Raw genomic sequence first — 19,775 nt, 5'->3', positions numbered from 1 at the left:
CTTGGAAGGCTGCGGCTTGCATGCCTCCTCCTTCCTCCCTCCAACCCCTCCCCACCCCCAGTCCAGCTTCTCTCCATCCATTCTCCACGCTCCTCCAGCCTGCAGTGAAAGGACCCCGCGGTCCGCGCTCAGAAGGAGGGGCAAAGAGGAATTAATGGATGAAGAGCCAGGGAAGAATGAAAGGATGGGGACCAGCTGCCTGCTGGCACTTCCTTCCTCCCATGCACTCTAAGGATTCCTGATTCACCTGGAGGCGATGGATGGGGAATCAATGGCTTCTGCCGGCACACCCAGCCACTGCTGCAGATTTGCCACTCCAGGCGCGTTTAAGGTCAGTGACCTGAGCTCAGCCCCTCCCAGTTTCTCTGAGTATGGGAGACTGAGGAGATAACTTAATCAGTGGCGGAACGAAACTTGAGGGGGCCCCCCTGCAAAGTACATAGAGGGGCCCACCTCTGGACTCACATAGGAGCTCTCAGGCAAGAGTACAGTGCTGAGGGGGCCCCCTGGAGCTCGGATGGCCGCCGCACTGCGAGGGCCTTTGTTATATCACTGCTCCCACGCCCTTCATTTGTCCCATCACCCCAAACCACTAATTTTCTCTAGGGTTCCCATCAACTTCCACCCAAATATCATGTTCATGCCACCTTGCATGTCCCATCATCCCCCAACCTATGCCCCATCGCCCCCACGGGCCTAAAGTTTCACATCGCTCCCCTAAACCCCCAGTTAGGACACATCAGCACTCAAAGCCCTCCTGTCACTCTCAAAGCGATATCTTCCATCACACCATACACCCATGCATAACCTGCTGTCTCTAGAAGCTTCTTCACCCAAAGTCTCCTGTATCCTATTGTCCCTCTAGGATCACAGTACTAGAAAATAAATATGCCAGCAAATTACTCCAAACCCAAATATCCACCATTGTTCTAAAATTCACTGAAGTCACATTATACCCAGTTCCAGGTTTGGTTCCATCACCCCAAACTTCTTATGGCGTATTACCCACACACACATACTTCATCCGATCACCTGAACTCTATTATCTCCAAACTCCCTGCCAAAACCCTCACCAAACTCTGTGTGATGTCCCAGCACCCCTTGCCCGCCCTATAGGTCATCACGTGCCAGACCCTCCTATGGCCATCTCCCTCTTCCCTATGTCCCATGGCTCACCACCCGCTCACAGCAGCTTGTTCTTTATCTGTTTATTAAGTTCAGGGGCGTAAAACACAGGCCCCTGCAGCCCCCTCGGTGTGGGGGGCCCCGCGCTCCAGGAGCCTCCTCACTCATCCGGCCAGTATCGAGTACAGAGACGTGCACCCTGGCACAAACATGAACCACCTCGGGGTGAGAGGGGCTCGGATGCATTCTCCAGCGAGGCCTTGACGCAGGAAACAGAAAAAGTCCTCCATCCAGACGCACACACCTCTGTTGAGGTTTATAAAAATGAACGTAGGCCCCCTACTGTTCCAGCAATATCTCCTAGGATGAATTGTGCTATTGAAAACCTAGGATTCCCAGTCTAAAACGCTTTTGTCCCATTCCAACACATAGATTTGCACATATTTGTCCTTTATATGAAGCGCTTGGTCACAACTGGGTCTGGTCGGCACTAAATAAAACTACAAATAAATGATCAACGCGACAAAGAGTATGGAACGGTAGCTGGGCAGTGGGCCCTCCCTTGGTCTACATTAGCGACTCGTAGTTCGAGAGAACCTGTTTTTTTGCTTTGCATCTGCTGTTTTCAGTTTGGTATTCCTATTTGAATCCGATCTTGTTTATTGAAAGCAGAGACGTCAATGCCTAGGTACACTACACTGTGGACTGGTGAACATGATAGAAAATGTGGCCATGCCATGTTGAAGTCAAACAGTAAGTAAGGTGTTCACTTTGAGGGAAATATTTAATTTTTTGTTTTTTGAACGGTGTTCATTTAGATGAAACCTTCTCTTTGTGCCGCTTTGTTTACATTAGTTCTAGGAACTGTGAGAACAATTGCCACGGGTGTTTGTGTATATAAAAGTACCTAGCCAATTAAAACAAGCACTGGCAAAGCAAATAAGTATCGGCAGTGAAACCTAATGGCTTTGCCAATGCTTTTTTTTGCTAGCCAGCCAAGGCTGAGTAACAATATTAAAAATGGCGGCTTCGCTGCCAGGCAGGAATAAAGATGCCCAGAATGATTCATCACTGACTTTCATTCGGCTCACACAGCAAGTGCACACCACTTGCTGTGATGTGCTGACCACTGGGTACTGTTGGTGCCTGGGAACTAAACCTATTAGGTAGATCCCGCCCATCACAGGTACTTTGACACATTAAGCACCTTCTTTTTATGACACTTTGATTAGCCTACTGGATACGGATACAGATCCTTTAGTGTAGACAGTTTCCGCCTTTTTTGTATGGTCCTGAAGAATCGGGAGTTATTGAACACAAGCGCGAGAAACATGTTGACCGTTAATTACACACACTAACTGACGCATAAGTAGGAAACATTAATTCCATTAAGTGCTGGTTATTTTCCTTTTAACTAGGGCAGGAGACCCCAGAATAAACTTTCTCTCCGGTACTCCCAGCCTTATTTTAAACTCACTATCACGTCTACAAACCTCTGGCCCCACACCTGCACTTCACAAAACGGCTGTTGGATAAAAGATCTCCGGTAAAGTGCCCCTCTTTGAGGTGAGCCCATTGGGTATTGCACCACCGACCTGACGAGGAGCAGCCCAGATGATGAAGCATGACACCTGAAAGGGTGTGTGAGGGCATTACATCCAACAAATGAATGCCCAACTGTAGATCTCAGTGAGACCCAGTGGCATCCAGACAAAGTGTGAGTCGTACATCCTTCCTCTGAGGAACGGCACAGCACTCCTTGTTTTGATGACTTGATTGGGGCATACGCTTCTGCTGGACCTCCCACTCCTGAGCAGTGGAAATTTCTCCCCTTCTCTCTCCCTTGTTGAACACTTTCTTCAACAAGCCCATTCTAGCTGTTAATTGCCCCCATTGCACTGGTAACATAGCTCGTGACAGAAGATGCATTTCTCTTCCGCCTACTGAACTATTAGATTTCCGATTACCCCTTATTTGACCGAGAAGAGCTTGTTGGTAAATAAATCTAACGATACAAATTACCAAGTTTAAATAGCAAGACCAAGAGGGGTGCCCAGGTCCGGACTCCTCCAGTGTCTAACGGGCTCCTGCTGGCCTATACTTGCCCTGGTGCGCCCTGCATCGCAGGAGGACATCCGACCTTTGTACCATCCTCGCCCCTCCTCCCGTAGTTGGGCAATGGGGTCCGCCCTGCTTCCCGCCTGTCTCCCACGCAGCGAGAGTGCCTCAGGCGCTTCATCCTCCTGCGCTGGGCGGGGCTAAACTGGATTTCTTGGTTACCTCCGGGATCTGCCTTAGCTTCTCTGGTCAGTTTTTTATTACAGCGACGTGACGCCTGCATCAATGCTTCAAGGCCGTGTTTCGTAGGGGAGTCCATGAAAACCTCGGCAGTGACCCTTACATAATACCCACCCATCAATCTGTTCACCGTTGATTTCTTACTTATATATATATTCAGGAATACCGAGAAGGCAACTCTATTCCCCAGACATATTATTCGACGCTTTTGAATGGTTCATTTCAACAAAACTGAACCCAAACAGCCATAAATCGTACTGAGTCTTCCGCCTTTCAAATGGATGAAGGGAAGTATAAAATATCCGGCCATGCGAATCGCACCATTCCTGCTCGAGCGAACCACCCGAGCCTCCTGAAAGACATCAAAGGAACCGGAACTAAATGGGGTCCCTGGTTTATTTCATGAACGGGAAGAATAGCGGCTCTCTAAATGAACGTATCCCGATTTTACTACATTACTTCCATGCTCTCCTGGTAGTTCTCTCCAAGAATGTATTGACACAAATACAAGCCACCTGTGACACATTCATATGGTAAAATAGCAAACCCTGCATCTCTCGAAGGGCCATTCAGAGCGGGACAAAGGTGGAAGGTATGGTGTTATCAGATATACAGGAGTGGTTTATAGCTCAACAGCTTACAGTAGCCTTTGAATGGTCTTGAAGGAAATGGAGAAGTACTGGGTGTATACGGACTGGAACATTTTGGGGTAGACCCCTGTGGCTACCTCATCGAGTGAGACCTGCAGTAGCCTATGTGTCGGATAGAGTCAAGTTGACTATGAAGGGGCTGGAATGGGTACTCTTAAGAAAAGGGGGGGGCATACCACTTTCCACTCCCCATTCACCCAACGACGTGACAACCCGGGTTTCTCTCAGGCTTTAGATGGGAATCAATTTGCTAGTTTTCATAGAGGGGATTGCCTAATTCTCAGTAATATGTTCCACAACCAGAAAACTACACCAGTCACATCACGTAGGAAGGAATTTGGGGCAGGAAAGGAAGAATTGCACACGTGCATCCAGCTTGCCCATTTGTTACTGGTACCCCAGATTCAGCCAGCTCATAACTTTCGAAAAACTTTTTATGCACTATGCATGCTCAAAGGGCCTGGTTTCAGCTATATAGCCTACCCTCATGGCCACACCTGCAGATCATAAATGGACATCCATGCATGGATGGTAGAGCGCAGTGGGGAAAGACATACCAAGTGAAGGCTGGGAGGGCTTGTGGGATGACATTCAGAAGACAGCCCGTAGTGTTCAGGGTCGGGACACGTGGTATAAAATCAAGTTCAACTGGTACTGTACTCAGAGTAAACTCAAACAAATGTTGCTGGAGGGGTTGCAGTATGGAAGGGATGGATATACATGTGCAGAATAATTTGAGCATTGAAATATGGCCCTGCTTTTAAACAAATGAAGTCTATCTGAGAGAAGCAACCTTGTACCATAAATCGCTGTCCCCTAAACGCTAATATTAGTGACGGTTAACAAAACAAATCTGTATGTTGTCTAATTAATTCTCCAGTATTACATCTTTCATAGATTCACATGCTTGTATCTTCCCCGTCGTCATGGTGGGAGTCTCACGGTAACAGAATGACCAAAGCAGTATCATAGAGAAGAAAACTGCATAGAAAAGCCCATAGGGACTGTAGCATTTGGTAACCAGACCATCTCATTGTTTGGTCCAAAAGTCAGCCAATCAGCATTGCTGCCCTGCCCTCACACTCCCCAGCAGAAGCTTCCTGCCTCAGATTTCCAACCGCCTTCGTGTGAGAAAGGAGTCTCCCTGAGCTCTGCTCAGTTTACTGTTCCTGAGTGAACTATTGACCTTTTACTTCTACTATCTTGTCTACTGGATTAAGGTATTGTGTGTACCTATTTTCTTCATTATGGCTGAAAGCTCTAAAAAGAGGCTGTTCAGGCCTTGCAGATCCTGTGGGAAGGCCAGGCTTTACTCTGAAGACCCTCACAAGGACTGCCTATACTGTCTTCATCCTAAGCATGTTGCTAAGGATTGTAAATACTGTAGAACCTTTTCTGTCAAAACTCTTAGAGAGAGGCTCGCTTGCTGTTATGGCTTCAGAAGAAGAAGGCCACATCAGACTCAGATTCTGGGGAGGAATCTTCTAAAATGACACCTAAGAAGAGAAAGGCCTCTATTTCTGAGGAGAAAGTGGAGCCTAAAGAGTAAATCTAAGGAGAAAGCAGCGTCCTCTCTCCCTATTACTCCTCTGAAGAAGCGGTCAGGTCTGAAAGGGACAGGGTCTGCTCCGTCGACCAGTTCCCTAGCTTCTACTTCAAAATCTGTGGAAAAGTCTTCAGCTCCGTCGACGACTTCACCGTCGACTTCTTTGACGACGACGGCTTCGTCAACGATAGGATCTAAAGCAACGTCGTCGACGACAACAACGTCGACGAGTAAGATTATCCCGTCGACGAAGAGATCATCGACGAAAGGCTCGACGATGAGGATGTCGACGGGGGCCTCGTCGACGACTGATTTGGTGCCGACGGCTCCGTCGACGGTGACCGCGTCGTCGACGGCACAGTCGACGAAAATCATTCTGTCAACGGCAAAGGCTTTCAAATCGCCACAGTCGAAGACTATGATTTCTATCCGGTCTTTTCAGTCGTCCAGGGGTTCGGCGACTATCAGCAAATCTGCAGAATTCACATCATGGACGCAGATTTCACCTCTACCCCCTTCTTCTTTGTTGGAACAAGACTCAGATGGAGAGGAGTCCTCAGGTGCTGCCTACAGCCCTTCACAGCTCAAAATAATGAGCCAGGACACAGACGAAGAGGAGGTATTTTCCTTCAAGGACAGAACTCAATCTTCTAGATACGAGTCTTTCCAAGAAACATGTGATTATAATGAGGAGGAAGAGCAACAAGAGGAATCACGAGAGGAAGAGCGGCAGGAGACAGTTTCCATACCAGTGTCTCTTGTATCTGACCTCAGGTTCATGATAAACGACTACTATCGTCGTTTTCCGGAGGCAAACGCCCCTCAATCATCTACGCCGGTGGCTTCCTCACAGCCTCCAAAGACACAATCTACCTCTCAAGAGCAAGGGGTGAGATCACCGCCAGTGATAACAATAAGGGATGACCTAACGGAATCCGACGAGGATGAACAACCTGAAGAAGGGGAACTTGTACATGATGCTTCGGGGCAGGAATGGAATGAATACATCTTGCCATCGGCCCTGTCACCTACCCCGCTGCCATCCACCTCTCCTCCTCAAGACATCGGAGGGTTCCATGACATCATGGAGAAGGCGGCTAAGAGATTTAATTTGGATATGGAAGTTAAAGAAACGGAATGTTTCTTGTATGATTTCAAGGATGATGCCAGGAAATCAACTCGATCAATACCGATTATCCCTCACGTTTGGGAAGAGGGCCTAAAAATTTTAAAGACACTGGCTTCCATAGCGGTTTCCGTTCCAAGGATCGAAAAGAAGTATAGAGCGCCAGAGTCTGCTGCAGCCTGTCTAATAGGACACCCCAGACCGGAGTCAGTTGTGACGCAGGCGGCGCAGAGAAATTCAAAGAACCCGGTGGCTACTTCCTTGGTGCCACCAGACAAAGAAGGACGGAGAATGGATGGTGCCGGTAAGAGGCTTGCGGTCATGGCAGCCTCTACTATTAAGGCAGCCAATGCTATGGCCCTTATTAGCCGTTTCAACAGGCAAATGTGGTCAGATCTGGCACCCATACTGTCTGCGCTACCGGAAGATAGGAAGGAGGAAGCGGCGGCTATCCTCAAAGACGGAGCAAAGTCTGCGGCTGAATCAATTGACATCGCCATGGACGTTTCATCTATGGCTTTCAGACAGATGGCTGGGGCAGTTTCGCTTTGCAGGCAAGGTTGGCTTAAAGCAACATCGTTTCGTCCGGAGGTGGAGGCGAAAATTGTGGATATGCCGTTTGATGGCGAAAATTTATTTGGGAAACATATAGACGAAGCGCTACAAGGCATCAAATCTGACACGGATACTGCTAGAGCGCTGGGATCTCTTCAACAAGGACGGTTTCAGTCCTTTCGTAAAAGGGGTACAAGAGGTCAATTCAATCAGAGATCCTCATATCAGACCAACAGATATCAGCCTTATAACCAACAGGGATATCGACAATAAGATTCAAACACACAGTACAAGCCCTACAACTCCTCTTACCAGCAGCAATATAGGGGCAAATCCAGCACCAGAGGGAAGAATCAACAGTCTAACAGACGTCAATGATTTCAGGCTGGCGCTCCCCACACTGCAGATCCCGGAAAACGACCACTATCTGTCTCAATACTTCAACAACTGGACGTCCATAACATCGGACAAATGGGTTTTAGACGTCATAAGCAGAGGTCATACCCTAGAATTTGTAGAAATGCCACCAGATCATCCCCCGGTGCTCAGGCTCAACCAACATCGTCAGGAATTGCAGAAGGAAGTCCACTCGCTTCTGCAAAAGGGAGCCATAGAAGAAGTGCCGCAACATCTCAGAGGGAAAGGCTTCTACTCGCATTTCTTCCTCATCAAAAAGAAACAAACCCTGAAATGGAGACAGGTATTGGATTTGAGGGATCTGAATCAATACATAAAAAAGATTCCCTTCAGAATGCTCTCATTACAAGAGTTCCTCCAAATGTTAAAGGAGAAAGACTACATGGCGTCTTTGGATCTCATGGATGCGTACTTCCATATTCCAATTCATCGGAAGCACAGAAAATATTTAAGATTCATCGTGGAGAGTCGCCACTTTCAATTCAAGGTCCTTCCATTCGGCCTCAAATCGGCCCGAGGGTGTTCACCAAATGCATGGCCCCGGTGGCGGCCCATTTAAGATTGCAAGGGCATTACATTTATCCATATCTGGACGACTGGCTGGTGACAGGTCCATCATTCAGAGAAACAACAAGGTCTCTTCAGTGCTGCATTCGGCTATTTCAGCGCTTGGGACTAAGGACCAACTTGGAGAAATCCTAGCTGACTCCAGCCCAGGGCATCCACTTCTTAGGGGCATGGATATGCACCAAGGCAGTGAAAGCTTATCCTTCCGAAGACCGAATGAGAAAGATAATGGGTCTAGCAACGACCCTTCAGACGAAAAGGTTCACTTCTGTGAGAATGTACAAGTCCATGTTGGGGATGATATCTTCCTGCATCCCACTGGTACCAAATTGCCGTCTTCGAATGAGACCTTTGCAGGAACAACTGGACGAGCAGTGGGTTCAGTCCAAAGGAACCATCGAGGATCGCATTACCATCACGAATCGTATGAAGGTGGCCATGTCATGGTGGAAGGTGCAGAAGAACTTGGATCAGGGCTTGACCTTTGTACCTCAGAATCACGATTACGTGATGACGACGGACGCCTCGTTGCAAGGATGGGGTGCGCATCTTCAAGAGCTGGAGATTCAGGGCCTCTGGTCAGACTGGAAAGCACAGCTTCACATAAACATGTTAGAACTCAAAGCTGTGTTTCTGGGGCTTCAAGCCTTCCTACCCAGGATACGACACTCGTCGGTGCTTATTCAAACGGACAGCACCACGACTATGTTTTATCTGCTAAAGCAGGGTGGAACAAGATCCAAACAACTGTCGATGTTGGCGCAAAGAATCTGGAAGTGGCTGATAAACCACGGCATTTCAATTCAGGTGCAACATATACAGGGCATCCTCAACACACGGGCAGATGCCCTAAGTCGCACATCGAACGTGACGCACGAGTGGGAACTACACGACACTCAGCTTCACAGACTGTTTCAAAGGTGGGGCACTCCCACATTAGACTTGTTCGCAACCAGAGACCATTCAAAGTGCGTCCAGTTACCCTCAGCAAGATTCCAGGGGAAACGCATTCCACATGGACTGGACGGGAAGGTTTGCCTACGCGTTCCCTCCGTTTCCATTAATACCGCGAGTACTTCGCAAAATGAGGTTAGAACCGTGTCATGTCATACTGATAGCACCAGCCTGGCCGAGGCAGGCATGGTTTTCAGAACTGCTACAGATGTCAAAGGGCAACAAACTCCAGTTTCCGACATTCCAGAACCTCATTTCCATGAAAGACGGTCAGATTCTGCATCCGGACCTACAATCGCTAAAATTGTTCGCATGGAACCTCATGAGCGGGAATTCCAAGACTTAAACATTCCTCAGGAATGCAGACATATTCTGTCACAAGCCAGAGCTATGTCAACCAACAAGACATATGCAGCAAAATGGACTCGTTTCTGTCACTGGTGTGACAGTCAAAACTTAGACCCGTTAACAGTACACCCTGAAGGTATTCTACCTTACCTGTTGTCGCTATCTAAGGCAGGTCTGTTGCATGCCTCGGTGAAGGTACACCTGGCAGCAATATCACGCTTCAGGAGAAAGCCAAACGAGCCATCTCTCTGGTCTTCCAGGCTAATAAAGGAGTTTATTAAAGGACTTTTTAGAGTTTTTCCACCCATTCGGCGCCCGCCAGTGCCATGGCACTTCAATACAGTCCTGTCACAACTTATGAGGCCACCTTTCGAGCCTATCCACAAAACAGACTTACAGTTCCTATCATGGAAGACAGCCCTGCTGCTTGCCCTAACATCAGCAAAGAGGGTTAGCGAAATTCAAGCCTTTTCAGTGGAAGAGCACTTTTTACAATTTCGCCAGGACAGGGTTATATTAAGGACAAATCCAACTTTTATGCCCAAAGTCCCTACATCTTTTCACCTCAACGAGCCTATTGTTTTGCCTACCTTTTTCAGCAATCCCTCATCTGAAGCAGAAAGAGCATTGCATTCTTTAGACCTTGCTAGATGTTTGAAGTTCTACATTGAACGAACAAAGACATTCCGCAAATCCAAACAATTATTTATTGCATTTGAAGGCCAACGGAGAGGCCTTCCTCTGTCAAGACTGAGTATTGCCAGATGGATATCATCGGCTATCCTGAAATGTCATGAAAAAGCGGGAAAGCCGCTCTTTTCTAAAGTGAATGCACATTCCACAAGGAAGATGGCGACATCAATGGCCTTGTTCGCAGGAGTGTCGCTGCCCGACATCTGCAGAGCAGCGACGTGGAAGAGTATGCATTCATTTACCAGGCACTACTGTCTGGACACTGCGTGGAAAGAGGACACGGCAGTGGGACAAGCTGTTCTGAAACGCCTATTTCAGTAAGGTATAATTTGATTATCTGTTAATTTTTCTATGCAGTACTTTGATTTATGTTTGCATATATATATATATATCTGCAAATATAGTATTATATTGATATGTATTGTTCTATTATGCTTTTCTTTCAAGAACTTCCACAATATATTTTATAGATTATATGGTTGTTATTCCTATCTGACTTGTGTATTTTAGATCATGTTCTAACATTGCTTTACTGCAGAGCTTCCTTCTGGGTTCTATCCTGGAAACGCTGCAAATTTTGTGAGCACTGCTTACTACTCTGATACAAGCATGTGAATCTATGAAAGATGTAATACTGGAGAAGGAATTAGTTACTTACCTGTACACTATAGTTCTCCAGTATTATCTTTCATAGATTCACATGCGCCCACCCGCCTCCCCGTTTCTCAGGCAGAACCTGTTCTCTGTATTTATCCATGTCTCTCACTCGGGGACGGAAATCTGAGGCAGGAAGCTTCTGCTGGGGAGTGTGAGGGCAGGGCAGCAATGCTGATTGGCTGACTTTTGGACCAAACAATGAGATGGTCTGGTTACCAAATGCTACAGTCCCTATGGGCTTTTCTATGCAGTTTTCTTCTCTATGATACTGCTTTGGTCATTCTGTTACCGTGAGACTCCCACCATGACGACGGGGAAGATACAAGCATGTGAATCTATGAAAGATAATACTGGAGAACTATAGTGTAAAGGTAAGTAACTAATTCCTTATTGTTGCGAATGACGGTCACCTGATGAAGGCAGTTTGCCGAAACGCACGCAGCTTCAATCCACCGCTTTGCCTACCTCAATAGTACATCGACCTCAAAAAATTCTTATATGTTTTGTATTTTATGCGTTTTATGTTTTTGTGTATGTTGATTAATATAAATTTATGTGTTCTAGTATAATGAATTTGATTGTTGGACAAATTTGACATATTGAACGAAAAAGAATGAAAAACAAGTCAAAAAACTAAAATAAAATATTTATATATATTTTTCTAAATAATGGGTCTGACTTCTTTAGTCATGTGCATTTGGTCGCTACTGGTTTGAATTGAATCTTTTTTTCACCCAAAATAAGATGGCATATATTAGTTGAATGTTTGCTATAGTCTCTCACTTTCCCATTGATGTTTGTACCCTATGAATAGCAAACCTATTGAATTGTAGGGGTCCCCTGTTTTTCAAAAAGTATACATGTGCAGTGGTCATGTCCAATGATAACCATATACTAGAAGAAAGTGCTGAGATATCAAATGAATTTGACGGGTTTCCCAATAGCTGATGAGCCCATTATCACGATTTTGGGTTTTTGACCCACATGATGGAAGTCCTTACATTACATATGTGGACAGGTATTTCACGGATGCTCCTGGCATCTGATCAAGAACTGGCTCCACATTGGAAGAAAACAAATTCACTAGTTGGTTCAAAAAGGTTGAGAAAGGTTATGGAAATGATCCCATGTTATTATGACGAGATTTCAGATTGCCTAGAAGCCCCTGATGGACCATTTTCAATCAGTCTGTCAGGCTCTATCTTATCCACTCACCGTATGGCCATTATGACTGAATTGCTATCCAGAAATGAAGTAGGGGGTGAATGAACGTAAGCATCAATATCTGTGACATTCAAGTAGTGAGGATTAATGTTACAGGCAATACGACCAGAATATGGATATGCTAGTGCCTATGGGCGGGTGTGAATTTTTGTTGGTATGGTTAATTGTGCTAAATTTCTTCACCGGGGTAATAAAAGGACCCTCCTGATTTTTAATGTTGTTCCAATTTTATAATACAATAAAAAGATTTTAAAAACTACATATAATCCCCCACCAGCAGGCTCAACTCTCATGGTGGTGGAAGGAAGGAACCAGGTCTCTGCAGGATCTAGCCAAAATGTGCGGTAGAAAACTGACTTCACTTATCCTGCAGTTTCTACTTCTCAAAGCCATCTTTCAAACGTTGCTATGATTGCTCGAGTAGTCTGGCTAAATGTGCAGTGTACGAAATGCAGGAGGGCAGAGCTTTTATAATGGTTGTGAATGCGCAACAGTACAAAGGCTTTGATTGTACTTCAAGCATGTTCAAAATCAATTTTACAATATTTATGTCCGGACGTTATTTGTATTTGTAAAGCACACCATCACTTGGAAGGGTACCCTGGTGCAAGACTATCCTGGCTAAGAACCTGCAAATTAGTCTATTCGAAGAGCAAGGTCTTCAGCTTCTTTTGTAACTCAGAAATGGAAGAGGCGCTCTGATGTGTAGCGACAGTTCAACAACCACACATCACACTCTGTCCAACACCATGTCGCCCAACACACCTCTTCACTCATTATTGGAAACCACCTACTCACACCCTGCATCACTCCATTTAAATACCTTCTTGAAACCTCATTAGCACACCTAACAACTTAACACACACTATACTACACAAGTCCACATGAATCGTGTAATATACCATAGCTCTAAGTCCACCACATAATATACCACAGCCTTCCAACCATTATCACATGACACCATACAACACCACAGCTTTTTTCACTTAACCACCCTGTAGAATCACACCATGCTACCTTTCAAACATCTTTAGAAACATTGCCAAACAACTTCCCACCATACCTCACCTAACAGCATAATACACCTTCAAAAGGTCCCAAGTGACCATATCGCACCTTACCACCTCTCACCACACCACGATACGCCACATAAGTAAATGTAAAATGTAAATGTATAGGCATTTATATAGCGCACTACTTACCCGTAGGGTCTCAAGGCGCTTCGACCGCTGCGAAACCCTTCCTGGCTTCCCTGAGAGATGGTCCCTTAATGGGTATCTCCATGGTGAGACCAGGCATCCCCGGTGGTCTGGTGGGGCCGTTAGTGAAGATGAGGCAAGCTAATGCCCAGAGTTGCCGAGTGTGATCGCTGATCAGAGTGGGCACCGAGGCGAGAGAATTATCGAGTCGGCTGACCCTGGTCCAGAAACCTGCCGCGCCGGGAATCGAACCCTGGTCCCGGGCCGTCCTCTGCTCTCGGGTCTGCCGCCTCTAACCAGTGAGCCACACTACTTCACCAAATCAGAGTATATAGCACACCATAACCAAATACACATCACATTCTTCAAACCTCAACCTTTCTACGGACAGTGTACCACTTGAACCACCATCACAGCTCAAACTACCATGCAGAAACCCATCCTATGACATACCCCAACATTACACCATAGCAGAATGTTCTGTGGTCACACTGAACAATAACCACTTCAAATCACAGATAATATCCCAGTGCTCAGTAGTACCCCCCTCCTCTCCTCATCACACTACCATAATCCCCATTATTCCACTTCATACCACATCACACCGCAAGACACTACCTAATATAATACTCTGGTGCTTCACACGCTCACACAACCTAACATATGCTACACCATTCAAAAAAGCTCGAACACCATTCATCAGCACACCACATTACACCACGCTGCATGATAATCACACACCACATCAAATTATTCTAAACCACAAAATTTTACTTTGCACCCTACATTACCATACAGCACCACATCCCCCGACCACAGTCCAAAACTGCTGTACATATCCCAACAAACCAACTTGTTAGACATTTCCAAATCGAACAAAACTGTACCACATCGTGTTAACCTAACCACAGCATAACATTACATATCTTATAACACAATGAAACTGTATATTTGGCAACGCAGTCAACAAATGGTACAAAACCACATTACTGATTGAAATGTATAGTCCTTAAGCCCTCAGAAGACTTGACTGTGTATCATACCAGTAAGATGGCTCAGTTAGTTGTTGCTCCCTGTTGATGACATATGCAGGTAAAACATATAACTGGTGGCAAGACCAATCTATCTTTCTGCCCTTCTGGAGCTGTTAAATGCAGTACCGTCAATTGTTATTTGCACCACTCAAAAATGACAGAAGTGTGATAGGAGGAGATAAATAACACTTTTTCAAAACCCATTGGTAAAGATATAATGATAAAAAGGGTTTAAAGCTTTAACATTCATTTACATGTACCTTTGGTTGTCTAAATTGCACCTTAGGTTGTTCTTGTTTTACAATGTTGAAAGTCCTTTGCATTAAAATGTGGTCTTTCAACTATTTTACAGCTCTCCATGTACTCTAGTCCTCTCAGTGACTCTACGTATGTAGAAGATAAACCTACTCAATTGGAGGAGAGCATTTCATGGTTGAGACAGTCTCTTGCGCCCTACACCAGCAGGTGCCAGGTAACACCATGTATATTTGTAGACTAATGTCAATAATGCTGCATGTAATGCCTTACTTTCTTGTAATGCTTGAAATCCTGTTTTAAAATATATATATATATTTGATTAGGTCCGTGTTTATGAATCAAATATAAAACGATCATATAAAACTATGCTTATCATAAGCCTTACATTACTATAGAATAATTTATAGATTACTCCTTCTGAGGTGCCATCTCTTAACTTGCCATACACAGCAAAAGTACTAAAGAAAAAATATATTTTCCCATCTCCAACTTCCCTATACCATCTGTTGGATAAATGTCTATAAATTGTGTCAAATAAATTGATAATTTGTAAAACGCAGATTCGTTACATCGAATTATACCTCAGGCATAATCTGTGCGCCAGTACGTGTCGTTGATCACCTTTGCATCCTCAGTTCTGAAAGTGACGTGTATGGTGCCCATATTGGTGCCACCCCAGCACGCTGACATTTCTTTTCTTTTTTGCACCATAAGCGCAGATCCTGAGAGAGCTACCTAAATCAATTTTTTAACTGGTTTTTGTCGACATTTTGTTGACCTTTTTTTGAGCTTTTGCTCCCAGTGTGCAATTTGGAATGTCCCTTAAAAAAAACCTGTGGGGTTTAAACACCGTGGTTCCTGTGACACGCAGATATCTGTGACAGACCTCAACCTGGCATGCCTCTGATGCCTGGAGATGTGCCTGACTCCAAGGCCTACCCTGACTGTTGCGCCCGCAATGAGTCCCAAGGCAGTTCGGGAGTGCTCCCTGAAGCTCTTGGCCGCCTGACGCCAGTTGACTTTAAGACGCTTCAGGTCCCAGACGTGTGGAAGGTCCCAGGCGTGTTCGCTGTGCAGTTCCCAGCGCTCATCATTGCGCGGAAAGTTATAGGGTAAGTACCATTCAAACATCAAAGAAGTCGAAGCCCTCCTCAACTTCGCCATGCTGAACCAAGTCTTAGGGCGAAGTGGGAGAAAGATGCCACAGGTCTAGATCCCGCTCACACGTCAGCAGCGGAGCCCAATGTCGTGGTCCTCTCCGTGCCACCCAGAATTTCCTGCAGCTGGAGCAACACCTGTCCAATTAAAGAAGTTCTGTAATGCCATGCACCTCATACTTGGGCAGGCTGACCCCTCTGGAGCGCCTTCGTATCCCACAGGTTCGGCAGAAGCCCCTACTGGATTCCTGCTATCAGATTTGCCCTCTGCATCAGTAGAGCCTTTTGGATACGTTCCTGAAGTGGCTCCTGTCTAGACGCCATACCCTTCCTTGGAGCCCATTCCAGTGACACCAATGACCCATGGCTGCGGTGACCCCACTATTATACATGACTTCGATACGGAGCCAGATCAGCGTTGCCTGATGTCGACTTTGGCCGGAACACAACCTTCTTAATCAGAGCCAGGGCCTACTTTTTTCGATATGCCCTGTGGGGAGTATGATTGGGGAGGATTCGAGGATCCTTTTAGTTATCCTAATACTATAGAAGAGCCAGAGGATAATTGGTATGAGAAACTGGCAGATACTAATGGTATGGACACCTCCAAAGACGCTGGCTTAGTTTCCCCTCCTAATAAGAGAGGAAGGGGCTTCACTTGCCTTGGTAGTGAGGAGGGCATCTGATGTCATGGACCTTATGCTGCCCTCCGCGTCAGTCAAGGTAAACGTTTTGACCGAGTGCTCCATTCGGGAGTTGCCCCCACAGAACCTCTCTTCCCTTTTAACAAAGCCTTTATGGATGTCCTGGTCGGGGCATGGGCTAGGCCCTTCACAGGGGGGTTCTATCCACAGGACAATTGCCCACTGCCATTGGCCCACTCCTGAGCACCCAGCTGTCTTCACCCAGCCGGGGCTCCCAACTATGTCCTTTTCCGCTCAGACACCACGACCAATATGCTCCTTAGATCTTTTGGGGATGACAACACGGTCCCTCAAGCCATGTGTGACCCAAGGCCAGTCTTATAGCCAGTCCACCGCTCCCATAGCAGCCGCAGCCTCAATACCCCTTTAAATTTTAATTTGCCCTCTCACCATCACAGGTAACCAATGGCTAGCATGATCAGGCCCTACCTGCCCGATGGCAGTCTGTAACTTGGGCAAATAGGTGCTTCAAATTAGCCAGTGGGGTTATTCCCTCTTTCACAGATACACCGCCCTCAGTGCCACCATTCACAGAACGACTTACGAAGGATCACCTCTCCCTGTTGCGTCATGAAGTGCATTCTCTTTTGGCCAACGGACCCATTGAGATTGTGTCTGCATCAAAAGTATGTCGGGATTGTTACTCCTGCTACTTTCTCGAAAGGGTGGCAGTTCAGCCCACTGTGTAGTGTGCCAAATGTGCCATCTAGCTGGCACCCCTTATCTGAACCATAAATGTATACACTACTAACTGCTCCTCTACCTAGTAGCTTCTTCATATCTCACTGGCAAGCTGGGGCTGCAGGGTAAGCCTTCCTCATCTCTACTTCCCATCTTTGGAGCAAACACCTTCGACCCTCGAGCAACATTAATAACCATCTCGCTCATAGAGGGCCATCAAGACATGGCTATTCACCAGGAGTGCAACCTTTGGTGATTATTCTCTTTACAAATGTTTACGTATATGTTGTAGGGCATACATATTTTCCAGTCAGGGTCTGACGAACATCAATATGACTGAATCTGTTTAGAATTTATTTTGAGTGTATTGGACGATTATTGCCATGCTTAATAAGTAATTCAGATGTGGTTTTTCAGCAGTTTACTTACCGTGAACATTTGTTTCATTTCACTTAGGTGGCCTTTCACTGCAGAGAACTTTTTTTTAACATTTTGTATTGACCCTTTCTGTCACTTATTATGCGACATTTACTGCCGTAAAGGAACTGATTTATTATATTTTTGTCCCTTTACCTTATATGACCTGTGTAGCTTTTCTGTGTTACATTTCGATGGTTGAATGTTTGATTCCAAAGTTAAATACATTCCGATATATTCCTATTATAACTCATACACAGATTTTGATAAATGAACCATAGGAAACTATTATTCTAATTTATATTCATAATCCTCCAGTATTGGATCTTTCATTGATCCATATGCTTGAATCATTCCCCGTCGTCGAAGTGGGAGTGCCACTGTAAAATTAAAACTGGAAAACGAAGAAGATGCTAGCCCTCACAATAATTTTTCTCTTAAAGTTTTTAGAGAATACAAACAAGGGAAATCTTTTGTTTGTATGGGTTACTTTATTTCAACCCTTTTAGAATTTAAATCATTTTTAGGTATATTTTCATGGGTGAGAAAAACACTTTGCACAAACATTTACAATATTTACAACTATCATACAATTGACATATATACAAATAAACCAACATTTATATACAAACTTCTTTTACAGGAAAATAGCGATTATATATCCACAAATAATTTTTCTTTGCGGGATTTCAAACCACTAAAGTGCCCCAAAAAGGGTCAAGAACAAAACAGGCAACAAAGAATTGAATTAAACTTTTCAATTAGTTTCAAATAACGAATAATCAACTAAAGAATTAGTGAATCGTTATCATGAAGAAGTTTGTATATAAAGGTTGGTTTATTTGTATATATGTCAATTGTATGATAGTTGTATGATAGTTGTAAATGTTTGTGCAAAGTGTTTTTCTCACCCATGAAAATATACCTAAAAATGATTTAAATTCTAAAAGGGTTGAAATAAAGTAACCCATACAAACAAAAGATTTCCCTTGTTTGTATTCTCTAAAAACTTTAAGAGAAAAATTATTGTGAGGGCTAGCATCTTCTTCGTTTTCCAGTAATATTAGGTCCAGCTACCCCTCAGTCCCAGGACCAAACTCCGTTGTTTAACAAATTTTAGAGCGAGTGCATACTTGCGAGAGTTTTAAGGGCATTGGATTTTTCCATGTTGTAAGTTGTTTTCAGCTCACGCCTTGGAGAGACTTCCTTGTCCCTCCTAAGTAATGGGTGAGAAAGACACCCTGTCTTTTTCCGAGAGTCACATTCAAAATTTGTTGGCTACATCCCCCTTTGCAGAAGTCACCTTGAGCTCTTCAGCTCAGCAGCAAAACGAAAATGATAAACTGACTAGACTCCGTAAAAAACAGATTCGTACGGAACTACACGGCCATTTTCTCCTGAAGCACCTAAGGGGTGGGACCATCCCGTGGGGGCTTCAGGTGAAGAATGTCCCGGTGATTTTCACTGATGATGCGGACTATAAAAAGGGCTTTAGCTGCATAAATACGAAGTGCAGCAGGGACTTGATGGTCCACACCATAGAAACAGCTCAGAGAATATGTGCGAAGGAACTACAAGAAATTGAGGAACTTACTACGGCCATCAGGGACAGCCAGGTGGTTCTTGACTCTAAAGCTCTTTTAGAGAAAATAGATAAAGAGATACAGTCTTTTAAAGATAACACCATCAATAATAAGACAGCTCAGTACGAAAGGGATTCGAAATCCTTTACACTAGAGAGGGCTTATCCCTTCCTCAAAGACGATTTTTACTCCCAACCAGAATCTCGAGGAGCACTTACAAATTTCCAAGGAAGATCCAGGAATAGGTTTAAAACTTTCTCAGAGACTACGTCTTCTGAGTCATCAGGATCAGACTCAAGAGGGGGTAACAACAAAAAACAAACTCCTTTTTTAGAGAAAGGCCAGCAGTCAAAAGTAAGATTCAAAGCACCATGGGAAATGCGAACCCGGAGAAATTATTACAAATCGTAAAAAGCCCCTCCACCATAGTCAATTTATCCGCTCGGACATTGTCAAGGGACGAAGAGTCAGTCCTGAATCTGGGGCTTAAATTTGTCCCCTCTAGACGGACAGATTTCACTAAGACCAAATTGGAAGCAATAGAATTCTGTCGTAAGATCAGATTGAAAGTCTTTTTTGCCA

General features: G+C 45.0%; 1 protein-coding gene across 1 annotated transcript in view; it reads left to right on the top strand.

The window, feature by feature from the left end:
* The window catches only part of APOO (apolipoprotein O), a 998,307-nt gene that overhangs the window by 158,351 nt on the left and 820,181 nt on the right, over nucleotides 1-19,775 (top strand). Inside the window, exon 3 of the mRNA XM_086934508.1 lies at nucleotides 14,746-14,865. Within this exon, the coding sequence (XP_086790634.1) occupies nucleotides 14,746-14,865 (120 nt within the window). The remainder of the gene's footprint in view (nucleotides 1-14,745; nucleotides 14,866-19,775) is intronic.

Source organism: Lissotriton vulgaris, chromosome 8 (genome assembly GCF_964263255.1).
Source record: "Lissotriton vulgaris chromosome 8, aLisVul1.2, whole genome shotgun sequence".
Classification (NCBI taxonomy): Eukaryota; Metazoa; Chordata; class Amphibia; order Caudata; family Salamandridae; genus Lissotriton; species Lissotriton vulgaris.
The sequence above is the reverse complement of the archived record's forward strand: the minus strand, read 5'-3'. Positions and strand labels throughout refer to the sequence as shown.